A 17040-nucleotide genomic window follows, 5' to 3' on the forward strand; every position below is an offset into this window, starting at 1 on the left:
TTATTAGTTTTCAAATTAAACACCGAATCTCAAACATGTAAATTATATTAATAAATTAAATATAAAATTACTAAAATATTTATTTTTTATTTTTATTTTTTTTCTCTTTGACCAATCGTTGTAAGGGAATACACCTATCAATCACCTCATGATCGAATCTAATCATTAAAATACCAAATCCGATCAGATCTCTCGATGCTCCCCAGATCAAGAAAGCAAAACCTAATCTTCTAGTGCTCCCTCAATCAAGTGAACACCATGCTCTCGCGTAGGTGCTCCCCCAAGATCTGGACGAATCTGGCACTCTTCATCCAAATTCTATTGCGAGGTAACCAACTACGGGGTGACAATTGGTGATAGGGAGGTGGAAGAGATTTTTTTTTAGAAAAATTATAATTTGGTAATTTTAAAAATTAATGAAGGATAAAATTAATTTTTTAATATCATCACGTCATTAAACAAAAGAAAATATTAACGATTGATTAACAGTTAAATTTATATGTTCAATGAAAAATATTATTTTGAAGTGGAGTATTTATTTTGAAAATTAATAAATTAATATAAAATTATGATTAAAATTTAAAAATATTAATGTATATTACTTAACGTAAAATAATAAATAATATTTTGAGTAATTACAATTAATTACCCATCAGTGAATAAATATATTTTTTGTTTCACATGCATTTATAAAATACTTATTCGCTCTTGTAAATAAAACAACAAAGATGATATTTAAGAATATTATTGAATTATTTACAAAAATTAAAATAAGTTTTTATTCATTTATTTCATTCAATTAAGGTTATTACTTTTATTAAACTAAATTATCTTTCATTATTAATGGTTGATTAATTATTATTAGTTAAACCGTCACTTATTAATTTTATACTACTTAATATTAATATGACATATTAACATATTATAATATATAATGATATGGTATGATGATATGATCATATAATATTTTTACTTTTCATATCGAGATCACATCAATCGTCACATGAATATAAAATAATAATTAATTATTAATTATAAAAATATATTTATTTGAAAATGAAAATATAAAAACTTGATTAAATATTATAAAAATAAAAATGTATTTAAAATTTATTGAAAATAATAAAAGAATTATTCTTTAATGTGAAAAAAGAAAACTTTTCTAATGGGCTAAAATGGGCCGTTGGGCTGTGATGAAAGGTCTACACTTTGCCTGCTAACCTAAAGAATTAGCAGTCAAGGGGAAAGGAAGAACAGGCAAGTACGTGAGAATAGCGAGGGTTCACCATTTGGCTTCCGAGGCGCAGTCAGCAGAGAAGAAGACCGAAGAAGAAGAAGAAGAAAAGAGAAGAGGCGAGCGGAACACACCATGGCCAGCACCAAAGTCCAACGTATCATGACCCAGCCCATTGTACTTCTCTTTCTTCCCTTATCTTCTTTCCTTTCTCCACATGCATTTTAGGTATTTCTCTCGTTAGACATATTGTTTAATTTTTTTTAATTAATTTCTGGTGATTGCAGAATCTGATTTTCAGATTTCTCCAAAGCGTAAGTCTCTCTCTTTCTCTTATTTTTTTGCAAATTATGTGTAAATATATATATATTTTAAATTGGTGGATTTTGCTAACAATTTCTATTGGATTATGGCAGAAAGCTCGCATTCAGATTTGGCTTTTCGAACAGAAGGATTTGAGAATCGAAGGACGTATCATTGTATGTTTAATTATTGTAACAACTGCTATCTTTTTTTTTATTATTTAATTTTGTTTATATTTTGTAGAAAAGGAATATTTATTTGTTGATTTTTGGATAGTAACTTTGCCAAAGACTGAATTTGGATGGCAAAAGAAAGAATCCCTATGTTTTAATTAGTGTTTCTTTTTAATTATTTGATAATTTTTATTCAAATATAGTGGTGCTTTTTAAACTATTTTATGATAAATTTGAGAAAATAACTTGCAAACAGTGTAAATCAAGTGGGTAAACTAAAAGTTTACTAGAGCTTTTAAACTGAAAATGTTTACGGCCGTTGTTGCTAATGCTATCTGTGGATTTTCCAAAGTGCAGATGTTTTAGGACCTTGTTTTTGCTCTTAAAAGTCAGAAACTAGGAACATAGAAACTGTTTCTTTTGTTCTTGGCATTCAGTAGAAACTGTTTCGTTTGGTCTACATATTCTTCTTCCTTTAGAGATGTGGTACATGTAAACTTAATGAGATTGCAAGTTCTTTGGTCCCGTAAATAGCGTGGGCAACATGGAAAGTATGCAAATTAAAATATAACAGGCACGGATTGTTTTTGCTTTAAAATGTTGCATGTAACATTTGCTATCATTTGTCTTCTGTTTCACTTGTAAGTTGTGGATTCCCAAGTATATATTGTAATAGGAGATAAATATCCTTTCTTTTTTTTTGGAGGAAGGGGGATTCAAACTCAGCTCTTTGAGCAGGGCCATTGACCTAAATGCTCAGATGTCGGAAATAAAAAGTCTTATGTATGCATGAAGTGGCTGGCAATTAAAGTGCCCCCTCTTCCCCTCATAAAATTTCAATTTCCCATCTCTTAAAAAGGAACAAGTCATGAAAAGTTATTATTGAATTTGCTGTTAATGTGACCAGATGAAAGCAGATTGATACTTTATTCTTCTGCACACTGGTGCAAAAATACAAGAATTCGTATCTTCTTGACCTATCTCATCAATTTGCATTATAAGCAATGTATAAATAGTTTTTATGTGTGCACTTGCTTTCCTTCCTCTGTGATTTGAAGATTAAATCATGCTTCTTTTCATTTGTTTCAGGGGTTTGATGAGTATATGAATTTGGTTTTGGATGATGCTGAAGAAGTCAGCATTAAGAAGAAAAGTAGAAAGTCACTAGGTAGTTACAAAACATTATATTCTTCAGTTTTCAAATGTTTTCTCTTTCTTAGGTTTTTACATTTTCCTGTGACATTATTAATTTAATCTTTGGCTTTGCTCAGGGAGGATCCTGCTAAAAGGGGACAACATAACTTTGATGATGAATGCGTATGTTGATGCTCTCTCTCTCTCTCTCGCTCTCTCTCTCTCACAGTTTATTCCCCTACATTCTTTCCAATTTGTAGGCATAACTTTCATTTCTTCTCTAGAATGTTTTGTTTCCTCCTTTTTATTTATTTATTTATTTTTTACGTCCAGGGGAAAGTAAGGAACAAGTTCAAGGCCACAGTGCAATTTGGTTCTCCTTGCAGCTATTACTATAATGGATATGCTGCTCTATTGTAGTAGTTTAAATGGTGTATCCTCTGTTGCAGTAGATTTTATGAGAGTGGAAATGCAATTTAGGCATAACCAAACTGCTAACCTTTTGTATTGTATCATAGCGAGAACAGCTTGATACCTTATAATTATTAGATCTGTTGAGATTTCAGCATCTACATCTATGTCCAACTTGATACCTATTAAGTAGTTTTTCTTTTCCGCCCCTCCTTCGCCTCTAAATTCTCCATATTTATAATGTTTCTTCTTTTGCATTGCATAGCCATCCTGGGTAGATTTTCATACCTTTATGCTTCCGCATCCCAGGCATTGGAGTTGGCGGAATCGTTTATATTCTGTTGCTGGAGTTGTATGACCTTTTTGCTATTGATTGTGATGCATGTGGTTATTGGAGGGTGTAGCAGTGATGACAATTATACAAGTCTGGGTAGTAGCTGATGTGGTTGCTGATGGTGAAAGATACTTTACACCATTAATTGAGCTTTGAAGTTAAGGCTTTGTTAGAATTTGAGGGAAAGGCGGGGAAATAAAAGTTATGTTCAAAGCCATGTGTGGGGGTCTACACCAAATTGTAGGGTATTGCTTGTTTTTGGTTTATTGGGCTTCACGGTTTTATTTTACAGAAGGCGACACACAAGATGAAGATGTTGCGAACATTTAAATACTTTAACGTGAAAAACATGACCCTGGTATGAGATCGTATCACCTTACATCATGGTATTTACATGTATCTAAGTCTTTTAATTTATGTGTTAGTTTAGATTTTTGAGAGTAATGGTCTCGTGATATCAGTTTGTACACGTGGAACTAATTTTGCGCTTCATTGCCTAATGGTCATGTTTGTTAAGCAAATATGATAATTAGCAAGGGAAAGTTAGATCAATAGCATAGAAGTAACTTTCATTATCAAGGATTGCAGATTTGAAAGCTTTTCACACACTAGAAAAACAAAAGGAAGCTCAAGAAGAAATACTAATGATGCCCTTTGCCCGTAACCAGCAGTGTTGTGGCATAAATGACACCTCCTGACTACGACCTAAAAAAATAAAAACAGAAGCACCTTTGCTTTCTGACACATCTCTGGGACAAAACATTATTATGATATAAAGGAAGAAAACAGGACAGACTGCTGCTTTAATTTGATAGCCAGGTTTTATTCTCAACTTGCAAAGCTGCAGAACCTGTATTGGTTTACTTAACCCTCCAAATAGAATACATTTCTCCTAAACCAAGCCATTGGTGTTGTTATCTTTCACTATAGATTGAGGAACACAAACTCTTCAATAGCTGGTACTGTTCCTATCTTCCTGAGGGCTTCCTTGTCAGGTTCTTCATCTACTCCAATTGCCATGATGGCCTTGTTCCTTCTCACTGTCCTCCCCACACTCATGAAGCTCACGTTTATGTTACCTTGACCAAGTATGTTCCCAACCTGGCCAATCATGCCTGGTTGGTCGATTTGCCTGCACAAGATGAGGTTTCCTTCTAGGCTCACATCCACTTCAAAGGATCCTACACGAGTCAAATGTGGTACCCCATATTTCACTCTTCCTTCAATGCTGATTTCCCCATTTTCTGACACAGCACTGGCAAACTTGGAGTCAACATTGGATATTAGCACCTGGATTGAATGGACAGGGAACTCAGGGGATGTATCGACAACCACACGTTCCTCACTGATCCGTAGCCCTTTTTCCTTGGCTGTGAAATCTGCATTGACCAGGTTGATGAATGAGGATGATATTGGCTCGATGATACCTTTTGTGATCATGGCTCGCAGAAGCCTTGTATCCAAGTCATCAGGGTCTCGCGCAGATTGGTAAACCACCTTCACAGATTTGATTCCCCTGCCCCCAGCCACCAGCTGCACAGCTAACCTACCCAGTTTCTCAGCTAAGACAACATATGGAGCCAACTCTGTCATAACTTCCTGAGGAACCATGGGAGCATTGACAGCAGTTGCTGAAAGTTCTCCTTTCAATGCTCCAACTACAGCCTCTGCAATTTCGATTGCAACACCCTCCTAACAAATTGTATTGGATGCCAACGCATTCAAAGAGTTAGAAAAATGTATGCAAAGGTGAAGGCATTTGGCAAAGAGAAGAAATAATTGTACCTGTGCTTCCTTGGTGCTAGCACCCAGATGAGGTGTGACAGTGACATTCTCATGCTGCACTAATTTGCTGTCTTTGGCTGGAGGCTCCTCTGTGAACACATCAAGTGCTGCCTGTGCCAAACCATTGTAAGAGATTATCAGTCAACGAAGTAAGAAAGGATTGCTATTTGCATGGGGAAGAAGCTGTCATCTGAAGTTAGAACTCGATTTGATCAGACAAAATTTCTTTATAGTATTTATGATTGATATTGAACAACATGAGACTGTAAGGATTAAATAAAGGTTGCTTAAGTTATCCCATCGAGCTTATAGCAGTGTTCAACAGAATCAAGTTGCAAGGCAATTAAACATGAAGCAGGAAAGCTTACCTGTGCCACTTTTCCACTATCAAGGGCCCTCACCAATGCTTCTTCATCAATGACTCCGCCTCTGGCAACATTGACAATGCGTACACCCTTCTTCATCTTCCCAAAAGTGTCATCATTGAATATCTTTGAAGTAGTGGCAGTGAGCGGCATATGCAAAGAGATGAAATCCGCAGTGGAGATGGCCTGATCAAAGGAGACCAGATCCACACCAATAGCTCGGGCTTTATCAGCTGGGGCATATGGATCATGAGCAATAACATGCATTCCCAACCCTTTTGCCCGTCTTGCAACCTCTGATCCAACTTTTCCAAACCCCATCACTGCTAGTGTCTTTCCAACCAAAGATACACCCACATACTTGCTTCTTTGCCATTTCCCTGTCAAATTGCACCCAATCAGTCATAGCTATGTCACACACACGGAAACAACTAATTCCTCAAACATTTTTACCAATTTATCATTCAAAGTTAGAACAAAGATCTAGCTTTGTTTAGAATTATTGTGCAAGAAAAGCTTTTTTCTGAAACCCCAAAATCAGCATATAGTACTTGTAAAAGAATGTTCTTACTCTATGGATAGTGACTGAAGCAAGGCTTTCACCAAATTATGTCAGGAAAACAACATGCCTAGAAATCAAACATCAGCAATTTAATTTTGTCTAATTGCATCATTAATTTTCTTCCCTTGGATCAGAAGAAAAAGGTTGATGATCCCACATTCCTTGCATGCTAAACTAGTACTTCCTGTGTCTCACCAATAATTGTGTTGTCACTTTCAATTCTAAAACTACATGATTAAGCTACTTAACAATTTACAAACACATGCATCATGCATGCATGTGTTTGACTCTGTATGCATGCATGCATACATGTATGTACCTCTAATAAATGTAAACTAATTATGTGTATGAATGGCATTAGCCATGTGAACCAACTACCCACTAGACCCCGGTCGGTAGAAAAGTATCCCATGATATTTTTCTTCTTCTTTATTGTCTGGTACACAGACAATAATGTTTCTTCTTGGAAAGCAACAAATGTTACGGATCCACAAATCCATTCAAAGACCCAAAAGAATCCTCCACAAAAATACAAAAAGACCCAGAAATGTTGGCACAAGGTAGGCGGAAAATCGACCTTGTCAAGCTGCAACTAGGCCATTACTACTATACAATAATAGTATTACTAACTTCAACCAAAACCATAAGTACTTCATCGTTTCACTATGACAGCAGATATCGTAAGAGCAGATCTGAAACAATTAATTAAGATGATATCACGGGAGTAGATAGGGTGCTTCAATCTCATCTCCGGTGGGTGTAGGATTCTGAAAAGCTTATAAACCTGAGTAGTGTGCACCTATCAGTTAGCTTTCCGGAAAGAGAGTAATGGTCACATCACATATAACAAAGAATGAAATAATTTCAAGGAAAAATGAAGAGAAAAATATTAGAAAGAGCCAAATCTTTCATCATGGAAAAACTTAATTGATTTCCAGCTCTAACCTCTTTGTTTCTTTCTGATCCCATAAATTCCAGACAGGCAAGCAGAAAGAGGAAAAAAAGATCAAAAAAGTTGAAAACAAGAATAAATTAAGGCACCCTTTACCAGCTTTCATGGAGGCGTCAGCCTGGGCAACGTTTCGCGCCATGGCAGCAATCAACGCAATACCATGCTCGGCTGCTGCAACGGTGTTAGCTGTGGGAGCATTGACCACAAGACAACCGAACTCGGTTGCAGCTTGCAGATCAACGTTGTCAATGCCAACGCCAGCTCTGCCCACCACTTTCAAACGCCCTTTGGCCGCTTCGAGAACTTGCCTCGTCACTTTGGTCCCACTCCTCACGATCAACGCATCGCACGACGAGATCTTCTCACAGAGTTGTTCAGGGGAGAGATCGTAGGAGCAGTCCACGTCGCCGAAGCTACGTAGAAGCTGAAGACCCGCTTCTCCAAGTTTCTCGGAGACCAAGATGGTCGGTCTTGTCCCTGAAGAAGAGACACCCTCCGCCGCCAACAACGTGCTGGTCTCACGAGATGACTCTGCTGTTTTCAAGGCGCTGCTGGTGATATTGGCTGCTAAACAACGAGACAATGATTGCTTAGAATCATACTGACAACCCCAAGAACAAGCAGCAGCAGAGAACTTCAAATCAACAATGGGTCCCGCTGGGTTGTTGCTGTGGAGGAAGGAAAGAAGCTGAGAGGGTCTTGAGGAAGAAGACTTTGGCTGCGCCCGAGAGGTGGTGATGATGGAACAAGGGTTGAAAACGGAGGTGGCCATTGCCTTTGAAAACATTTGATGATTGATGTTTCTCTCGTCCTAGGCCTGTCCGTATGTCTTCTCCAAAAGTTTATGAGGAAATGGAGGGGAGTTTGCTATATTTAACAGAGCTTTTTGACCGCCAAGTTTGGGATATTACTATATATGGATTTTACCTTTGCCACCTTCCTTCCTCTTTCTCTTTTTTACTCCTATCCCATCTCTAATCAATTAATTTATTACCATTTTTAGTATATAATTCAAGAGATTTTTCTACCTGAGGTCAAAATTTTTGCTTCTCTCAAAAGTTCTATACGTAAAATTATTTTGTTTGTACCTACCTAAAATTAAATAGTCTCATTATGAATAGATAATACAAAAATAAGATTATCATAATTGATTCACGTAATAATTTGTTTAAAGTTTTGGGTTAAGTTGTTAAAGTATTAGAATTAATGTGATATTTTTTATTTTTATTTAATGTATTTTTTTCAAAGAAATTTTAGGGTTTAAGTAAAAAAATTGACAAAACAATCATTGAATAGTATGCAGGAAATTAAATTTAATATGATTTTAAATATAGTTTTAAAAAGTCCATAGATAATTTATAAAAGTCAATAAAAGACGCGGTTGGTTAGTCACAAGGATCAAGAGCTATGTCAATAAGTTAAATCAATTTGATTGTCGCCTTGATTTGAACGTAACTACAGACGAAAAGAAATTAACAACAAATTTTTTAAGGTTTTTTTTTAAATAAAAAGTTATCTCTTTGCAGGAAAGTTATTTCACTTAAAAGTTATATCATATAATACGTTATAATATAACTATTGAATTACAAGTGAATTTTTCATATGAATAATTATATCTTTTGGTTAAGTGACATATTAGATATTAGATAAATATTTTGAAATTTAAAAATTACGAGACAAATGAAAAACATTATAACTTAAAAAATTGGTTACGAAAAGTTATCTTTTTATATTATAATTTAAAAGATTATATTTTATGAAACGAATGATTAAAATAATATCCTTATACAAAAATTTTGTCATGTAATTTGTAAAGATATCTTTAAAACATAAAGATACCTTAACAAAAGAATTACGTTGCAAATTTATATAAAAGTTTTATTATCAATCATTTTGACACATAAAAAATAAATAAGACAAAGAGTAAAATAATCAAGAACAAGAAAAATATTATGTTCTAAAAATAAGCATAAATACTGGACTTTTCAACATCTATTAAAAAAGTTTAAATTTTTTTATAATTTATTTGCCACATAAAGTAAGTCATAATGTTGAACAACTTTACAAACTTTCTAATATATTTAGTGATTTATCATTTGTAAAGTGTAAAGTGAAATTAGACGTCGGTTTCATTATATTTTAAAATTATTTGTATAATTTTCCTATTACATATGGAGTGATGAACGTAAAATAAATCTTAAAAAACGTCTCACGTCTTAAAATTAATTTTTATCAATTCATTAAATTTCAACTAAACTCTATTTACACCAATAAATTTATAAATTTTATTTCTTATAAATAATTGAACAATTGAACCCAGAAGATTCAAACATTTTAATATTTTTCTTAAATTAAGTCGTCAACATCAATTAGAAATATTTTTCCCTATAATGATAGCCATTTTAAATGTCAAACAAGTAACTATCTCATTAAATAATAATGAAATATTAGATAGTACTCCACTTTCGAGGGTAGTCAATTTCTTTGGGGTTGGTACCAATTCTGATTTATCCTTTTCCTAGTTTATTTAGTAGTAATACAAAATATTTCTGTTGACAAGGAGGCTAAACTTTGATTAGCCAGTTGATCATAATTTACTTTCATAAAAAAAAAGTTAAGATATAACAAGATAAAGATAAATTAAAAATATTGCAATTTCAAATATCAACCAAAATAAAAATTACAGCTAGAAATTTTGACCCATTTAGAATATAATAATAAAACTTAATATTGAACTACAGTGTAATAACAAATTTGACTATAACTTATATACGTATAATTAATTATACAAAAAACATGTATGATTTGATTTAACTAACACCGATATGGAAAACATTATACGGAAAGTAGTTAAATTAAATAAACAAAATAATAATAATTTTTTTCTATATTAAAAATTATAATGAATTAAGTAATCTTCCGTGATTGAGTATTTAATTTGAATAAATATTTTATTTAAAAAAAATTAATTGGGAATCTCTCTTTCCCTTATTTTATTAAAAAAAAATAGACTAGCGGTCAAGCTATCATGATGTAGACGATTTAGTCTTTTTCAACCATTATATAAGAGAATGATGGAACGGTATCACCCACCATGGTGGGAGGGCCGAATTGCAATTTTGATAATGTAAATAAATAATAAATAAATAAATCCAAAACTATAGGAATTATATAATATTAACCAAATTTATTTTTTTTTCTCCTAAGTTTTGGGTTGTGCCATGTGCGCCTTTTGGATCTTCATATTTCTCTGTCGGATCACACTTACACTTTGTTCTTTAATTTTATTCGCTCGTCCTTCATTTAGAACAAAAATCTTTTGTCCTATAGTAGGGATGTTGAATAATAAAGTACTAGGTACTCTAGCTCGAATTATATTATTTGATAAAACACTTGTACTCTACGAATATATGATAATTTTTAAATTATTAATCAAATTTATATCCAAATATTCTAAACATCACTTGTTAAATAATTGTACTAGTTAAACAATCAATTAAAATTAAATTTTATGTGTAGTACAATGAAAATTAAATTAATAAATTAAAAATAATTCATAAAAAATAAATGAAAATATAAAATCATTTTTAAAATAATTAATGAATTTTAAGTGAGTATTACATTAATTATAAAAAATTTATAAACAAAAAATAATATATATTTATTATTTATAATTGAGTTCAATAGTCGATATTTTATGAACATTATTTTAACCCTACTTGAACAGATAACTATAATAATTTTACCCTTCAAACTCTTCTCTAACTTAATTATAAAATACTTTAATCGTATTTAAATGGGTCAAATAATATAGAGTATCAATTAAAAGCCGCCCTACATCTGCCCCATTTACAAGGATTAACCTGTTAGCTTTACTGTTAAAAGTGAATGGAGATGGGTAAGTAGGTAAACCATACACCAAGTGGCCATCTCATCATGAGACAGGGACTTATCCATACGCCTGGCGGCTTGAGTTGAAGCCTCATGTACGTTGGGAATCTCCCCTTTTAAGTTGCCTAGAAAGAAGAAGGAAAGGAAGCATTTATATGATCAAGAACAAACTCACCTGAATGAGGCCGGACAGAAAAGAAACTGAAACATTTATCATCACATGAAGTGCATTCATCGTAAAAAGCCCATCACATGATGGAACAGATGGTTGTATTTGGTTCATAAACCATTTTATGGTATAAGGTACGCTGTGAACACTTACAACAACTTCATGAAGTGAATTTGTAGATTTCTTTTCGTTTCCTTTGGCTTCTCCCACAGCAATTATGGTGGCATACCCAAGCTTTTTCCTGAATAAACAGGTCAAGTATGCTGAATCAATTCCTTCTCCAGCCATGGCAACCTGATCTTTTGTCTTTTCTTGCTATCTCCACCAAGCACACACCTGTCAGAGAAAACAAGGATTAGAATTCAGAAGAACATTGAACAAATGAGTATTTAGATAAATTAATTTATTCAAACGATGCAATATATACCATCTGCTACAGCAGCAATCCTCATGGCCTTGTTTCAGCAATTGTCACAATGCAGCAAGAGACCAGAAATCCTTGATTTTGACAGGAGTTGTATTTTGGATTCAGAACCTCGACCTAGTAGCTAAGCCCAGACAGCCACCCAGTTAGGAGGAAAAATAGCAAACTGTTGGCAAGCTAGTTGAAGACATTCCTCCACATATGAAGGAGGTTCTACCTCCTGATCAAGTCTTCAACGTCCTCGATTCTAAAGAGGGGTTGTAGCTAGTTGAAGGGTTTTCCTTGGTTTGAGGTATACAAGGCGCAACAATTCTTTGCATGTAAGTAGTGATCTGAGTTGTTATTGAGCAATGCGTATTCTGCGCTGGAAAGTGATTGAAGCTGCTGCTGTTTCAATGATTTGATGTGCACTTCGGTTAGTAAGCTGCTGTGCCGAGTTGCTATTTATTATTGCTGCCTTCATGTATGGACAATACCTTGATGCCTTTATGTTCATTTGAGTTATTAGGTGCAGAACCCGATGCCATTTACTGTTACACTTTTAAGGCATGGGTAGGCAGTGTGTTTTGCATTGAGGTGCTGTTATTGTAGGGACAATGCTGAGGCAAACAGACTCTGCTTGGGTCTGCTCTCTTCACGCTGGTTCCCACTAGCTTTCCTCAACTTGGGATGAGTAATAAAATTAACTTGGACTGAGAAAAAAAGAATACACCACAATTGAGTAGGACTGCAGGGTATTTTGTTCAACTGTAAGGGAAGATTCAAGTTATCATCATATAACTTGGAATGATTTACAGCAAGCTGCTTATGTTTCTGGTTTGACAATGTACTGAAATTTTGATGAGTCTTGCTACAAATCACATGACAGTGTAGCAGAATACTATAAAGATTAATAACTTGGCAAATGAGTAGAAGCCTGGACAGAATTAGTATTGATTATTAGAATGCATGGTACTAGAAATTAATGCTCAGCTTAACTGTTTTGCTTCAAACTGATATTCTCAAACAACAATGACCTTTCACCAATCAAAAGGTTGACCTTTCAAATTGACGACCCTAGAGAGGAAACTGCACACAAAGAGGGAATACATGCACAACAATAACTACAAGAAGTAAACAGTGACAACATAGTCATAAGACTCACCACTGTAAGTTATAACTCCTCATTAATATTGACAAGAAAACTGTAATAGCAGCAACAATTCTCTTTCATATGTCTTTTGGGGCTGGTACACTAATCAAAACAGAGAAATCCATGACAGCAAACTCTAGTGCCTAACAAATGATGGAACCAAGTCACTTTAATGATAGCTACTAAAAAATTACAGCAAATTTCTTTGACAGCACATATATTAACTGGTTTAACAGCACTGGCTTAGGAGCATACAACGAGCCTCGGCACTAGGCTTTTAATCTTGCAATGCCGTCTTCTTTAATCTTTTCAGTTGCTTCAACCTCTTGGCTATCCTTTGGTGGGAGTCTCCTTGCACTTGGGGTTTAGCATGAGTTTCTGGATTGTACTTAGATTGGGGACGTACCAAATATACAAACGAAGTCGGTTCTGGCCTTGTAACAGGTTGCCTTGAAGAAGATGGTTGGGAACTTAGCTTCTGCATCTTAGCAATTTTGAAGATCAAATCAGCCTCGATATATTCCACCACTGCCGGGTTGCTCCCAGGCTTTTTCATCACTGGAACATGAATATCATCATCGTTTCTCAAGTCACTGAACCTAGTACTCTTGTTAAATATGATTCGGCTCCATTTGTCAATCAAATCCTTAGCAAGTCTTTTGTTGGAAACTATTTCCTCCTCAAAAAATTACAAATTAATTTTTAATGATTAAAGTTTTGATATTATTAATGTTATTGTTATTTTTTTTTTGTGTTTGATTAAAGTTAGGTTACTAAATTTTGATATATTGTATTAATTAATACATTAAAATGTTCATCCATTATTTTCTAGTTTTATATATTAATTTATGATATATTTGAGAAAAAAAAAGGGGAAAGCTTAGTTTACATATGATACTATTTGTCAATCTTATGTGGTCATATTCATATTCAAAAATTATTAAATAAATAAATTAACCAGCAAATCAACGATATAACTTGTCAAAATTGAATTAAAATTAGACCAAACCCACATTTAACAGTAAACTAATGGTTTGACAATGAACTGAAGTGACTTTGTAAGTGTAAGGTAGAATGTACTTCTTATTTTTCTCAAAAACCCCATCACATGGTAGTTGGATTTGGATCATAAACCATTTTATGGTATAAGGTACACAGTGGACACTGGCATGGGCAACAAAACAAATCAACTAACACAAACAGAAGAGAGGAATGGAATAATAAAGAAAAAGAATCCAATAAAAAATTTGTAACACCCTGAGTGCTAAAATGAAAGGCCATGTTCTGCAATTTACATTCACATGACAAGTACTATCAGTTCATTCTCTCAAAACAGACCACTTCTCATTCTTCTGCACCATTCTTTTTGCCTTTACCAGACATGTTATTCTTACTGAATAAACCAATCAACAGAAAAAAAGTACTCATGTTGAGCCAGACATGTAATCTATTTATAGAGAGAAAAAATTGCAGAAGAACCAATACAAACAGAAAGACATAGCAGGGCAGCAGCATGGTAGAGCCTTTTCATCACCAAAAGGTATCATTTGAGTCGTGTTCGCTCTTTGATTATCTTCAGGCCAAGATATCTGGCAGAACAAAGTAACACAGATTAGATTAGTTAGTCTGTTTTAACTTGGATGGTGAAGACAAACTGAATTGACAGCAAAGCCAACACTAACCTGCCAAGCATCATCAGAGTGGCCTGAGGGTTGGTTCCTGGTGAGACACTAAACGTTGATCCATCAACTACTCTGAGTGCATCAATTCCAATAACATGGTAATTGTTATCGACCACTTTCCCAACAACACAGCCGCCATGGTAATGCCATATGGTGCTGACAGTACGCCGGCAGAAGTCAGCCATCTGTTCGTTGTTCGATTGATCAACAGGCAATGCAGGGCCAACAAATCTGAAATTTCTAGTCCCAAACCATTCGCGGAACTTGAAATAATCCATAGATCGACTCCTCAACAAATCACCAATCCTGCGTGTGCCATTCACACATCTCTCCACATCTATGGGATTGGTGAAGTAATTGAACCGCACGATGGGATTGAGCCGGACATCTGTTGAGGCCAACCTTAATGAGCCAGATGAAAGAGGGCCAACAATCTTCTCCATGATGGTAGCCACAGTTAAAAACAGAGGGGAAGAAGGTGTCCGAATGAACACTGACCGTGCAGGGGATGTAAAAGGGATGACATTTGAAGCTGCCTCGACATAAGCCCCAGCTTCAGTTATCCCCACAACTTGTATCAGCGAGTGCTCCAATGGGACCGGTGGCACAATTGAGATGCCATTCCTGGGATTATCATAGAGGAATTGGCCTACATATGGATGGTGGTATGCAACCGGGATTCCCCAGCTAGACAGGTATGACCTGGGACCAATCCCACTTAACAGCAACAATTGCGGACTTCCAAGAGCTCCAGCACACAGCAGGACCTCACCTTTTTCCTTCACCATTGCGTGGTGATACCTTCCCATTTGGTCTCGAAACACTACCCCTATGGCTGACTGCCTCAGCCTAGTGGTGGCATTTGAAGAAGATAATGATGCTAACAGTACCCTTTCAACACTTGCATAGATTGCTACTTTAATGCTCCCGACTCTTGCATAATTCAGAAGATCAGCAGCGCTATGCCTCTTCCCGGAGCTATCAAAGGTGGAGCCACCGATCTTGGTCCCAACCAAATGGTCCAAACTGAAGCCATTGTAAGGATCAACTCCTGCCTCTACCAACCCATCCCTAACAGCTGATTGCCAGTTCTTTAACTCTGGCCTAAAAACAACCCCCCTCTCAACCCACTCGTAGGACTGGTTAACCAAACTAAGATCCCAATTCACACCTGAGTGCTTATAAAACTCTTGGTCAGCTCGGCTATAGAAACCGGCATTGATGGCACTGCTGCCACCAAGAATGCGGCCGCGGGCGTTTGGGACGCCGTCCTCGGAAGTAAAGGCTTGAGCAGGTGAATCATAGGTGTCGACCTGGGTGAGCGTAGTCAAGAACCCTTCTTGAGTCATCAACTGTTGGTTTCCGTAGGGAACTCCACCTCTTTCCAGGACAAGAACCCGATACGACTGCGACAAAGTTGCGGCTAATGGACAACCTGCGGTTCCTCCTCCAACAATGATGTAGTCGTAGTAGTCTTCTGATGGAAGATCCGTCGCATTCAACACAAAGTTCAAGTAAACTGGGTCTGTACCAAAAACATAAAGCAATCACAAACCCACCAAGAAATTTGTTTTACAACTCATTCTTTGAAGAAAAAAAAGTAGCTAAAACATTGAAATTTTCAGTCATTTTCCAAAGAAAGCAGAGAAACCAAACAGAGGCAAAGAAAAAGAAATTTAAACTGAATTGAACTGAACTGACCGCGTTGAGGAAGTGGTCTTGCAAGAGAAAAAACTGGGTATAATAGCAGCAAGAACGCAACGCATTCAAGGGAAAAAACAAAGAGTCTCCCCATTTTGCTTTTCCTGGAGGAAAGAGAATGTTTCTCTTTGGTGTTTCTTGGAGGAGAGAGAATTTTCTTGGAGAAATAGTAGAGAGAATGAGGGTGAAATTTTCAGTTAAAGATTCAGTTGAAGATGGTTATGTTGATTTGGGCGCCAATCCAAGAGCAAAGGGTCCTCCAACAATCCAACGCTCAAGATTCCTTCATCCATTAAGTTTTTTAACTTTTGTTTTCCTTTATTTTCCATTTCCATTTGCTTTTATCGTCTTTCCTAATGAGAAAAATCAGTAAATAATTTAAAAACTAATTTTTTTAATTTTTAATTTTTATCATAATATTTTGAAAAGTCTATAAACTATTTAAAAATTTTAAATAAATTACTATTTAATTAAATCTTAATATTTTTATGTTAAATTAAATAAATTTTTATAACTCTATCATTAATTAAAATGAAATTATACTTTTTATATTTTTTGTGATGATAATATAAAATATAAAAATATCATGTAATTATATTATCATGCCAAATTATTATTTATTATAATATATACATCAATATTACATGATATAATATAATAAGTGATGTTTTAACTAATAAAAATTAATTAAAAGTTAGTTATAAAAATTAATTTAATTTAAAATAAAATTACAAATATTTATTTTAATATAATAAAATAATAAAAATTTATTTAAAATTTTTAAATAT

At 34.7% G+C, this 17040-nt stretch overlaps 3 protein-coding genes across 3 annotated transcripts; 1 reads left to right on the forward strand and 2 right to left on the reverse strand.

Annotated features, from left to right (window-relative positions):
* Positions 1–1222: 1222 nt before the first annotated feature.
* Positions 1223–3480, forward strand: LOC110427191 (uncharacterized). Its single transcript, XM_021442644.1, has 6 exons — positions 1223–1411; positions 1522–1548; positions 1651–1713; positions 2800–2878; positions 2982–3027; positions 3178–3480. Exons 1-6 carry the CDS (start codon positions 1370–1372, stop codon positions 3185–3187), a joined length of 267 nt encoding a protein of 88 aa, XP_021298319.1. The 5' UTR covers positions 1223–1369; the 3' UTR covers positions 3188–3480.
* Positions 3481–4132: 652 nt separating this feature from the next.
* Positions 4133–8109, reverse strand: LOC110427257 (D-3-phosphoglycerate dehydrogenase 1, chloroplastic-like). Its single transcript, XM_021442736.2, has 4 exons — positions 7350–8109; positions 5743–6119; positions 5375–5485; positions 4133–5281 (listed from the first exon to the last, which is right to left on the reverse strand). Exons 1-4 carry the CDS (start codon positions 8038–8040, stop codon positions 4514–4516), a joined length of 1947 nt encoding a protein of 648 aa, XP_021298411.1. The 5' UTR covers positions 8041–8109; the 3' UTR covers positions 4133–4513.
* Positions 8110–14187: 6078 nt separating this feature from the next.
* LOC110427248 (Glucose-methanol-choline (GMC) oxidoreductase family protein) lies at positions 14188–16346 on the reverse strand. Its single transcript, XM_021442727.1, has 3 exons — positions 16253–16346; positions 14552–16076; positions 14188–14458 (listed from the first exon to the last, which is right to left on the reverse strand). The coding sequence occupies exons 1-3, from the start codon at positions 16344–16346 to the stop codon at positions 14413–14415; spliced, it is 1665 nt and encodes a 554-aa protein (XP_021298402.1). The 3' UTR covers positions 14188–14412.
* Positions 16347–17040: the final 694 nt, after the last annotated feature.

This window comes from Theobroma umbraticum, unplaced genomic scaffold (assembly GCF_002168275.2).
Source record: "Theobroma umbraticum cultivar Fairchild unplaced genomic scaffold, ASM216827v3 scaffold_228.0, whole genome shotgun sequence".
Classification (NCBI taxonomy): domain Eukaryota; kingdom Viridiplantae; phylum Streptophyta; class Magnoliopsida; order Malvales; family Malvaceae; genus Theobroma; species Theobroma umbraticum.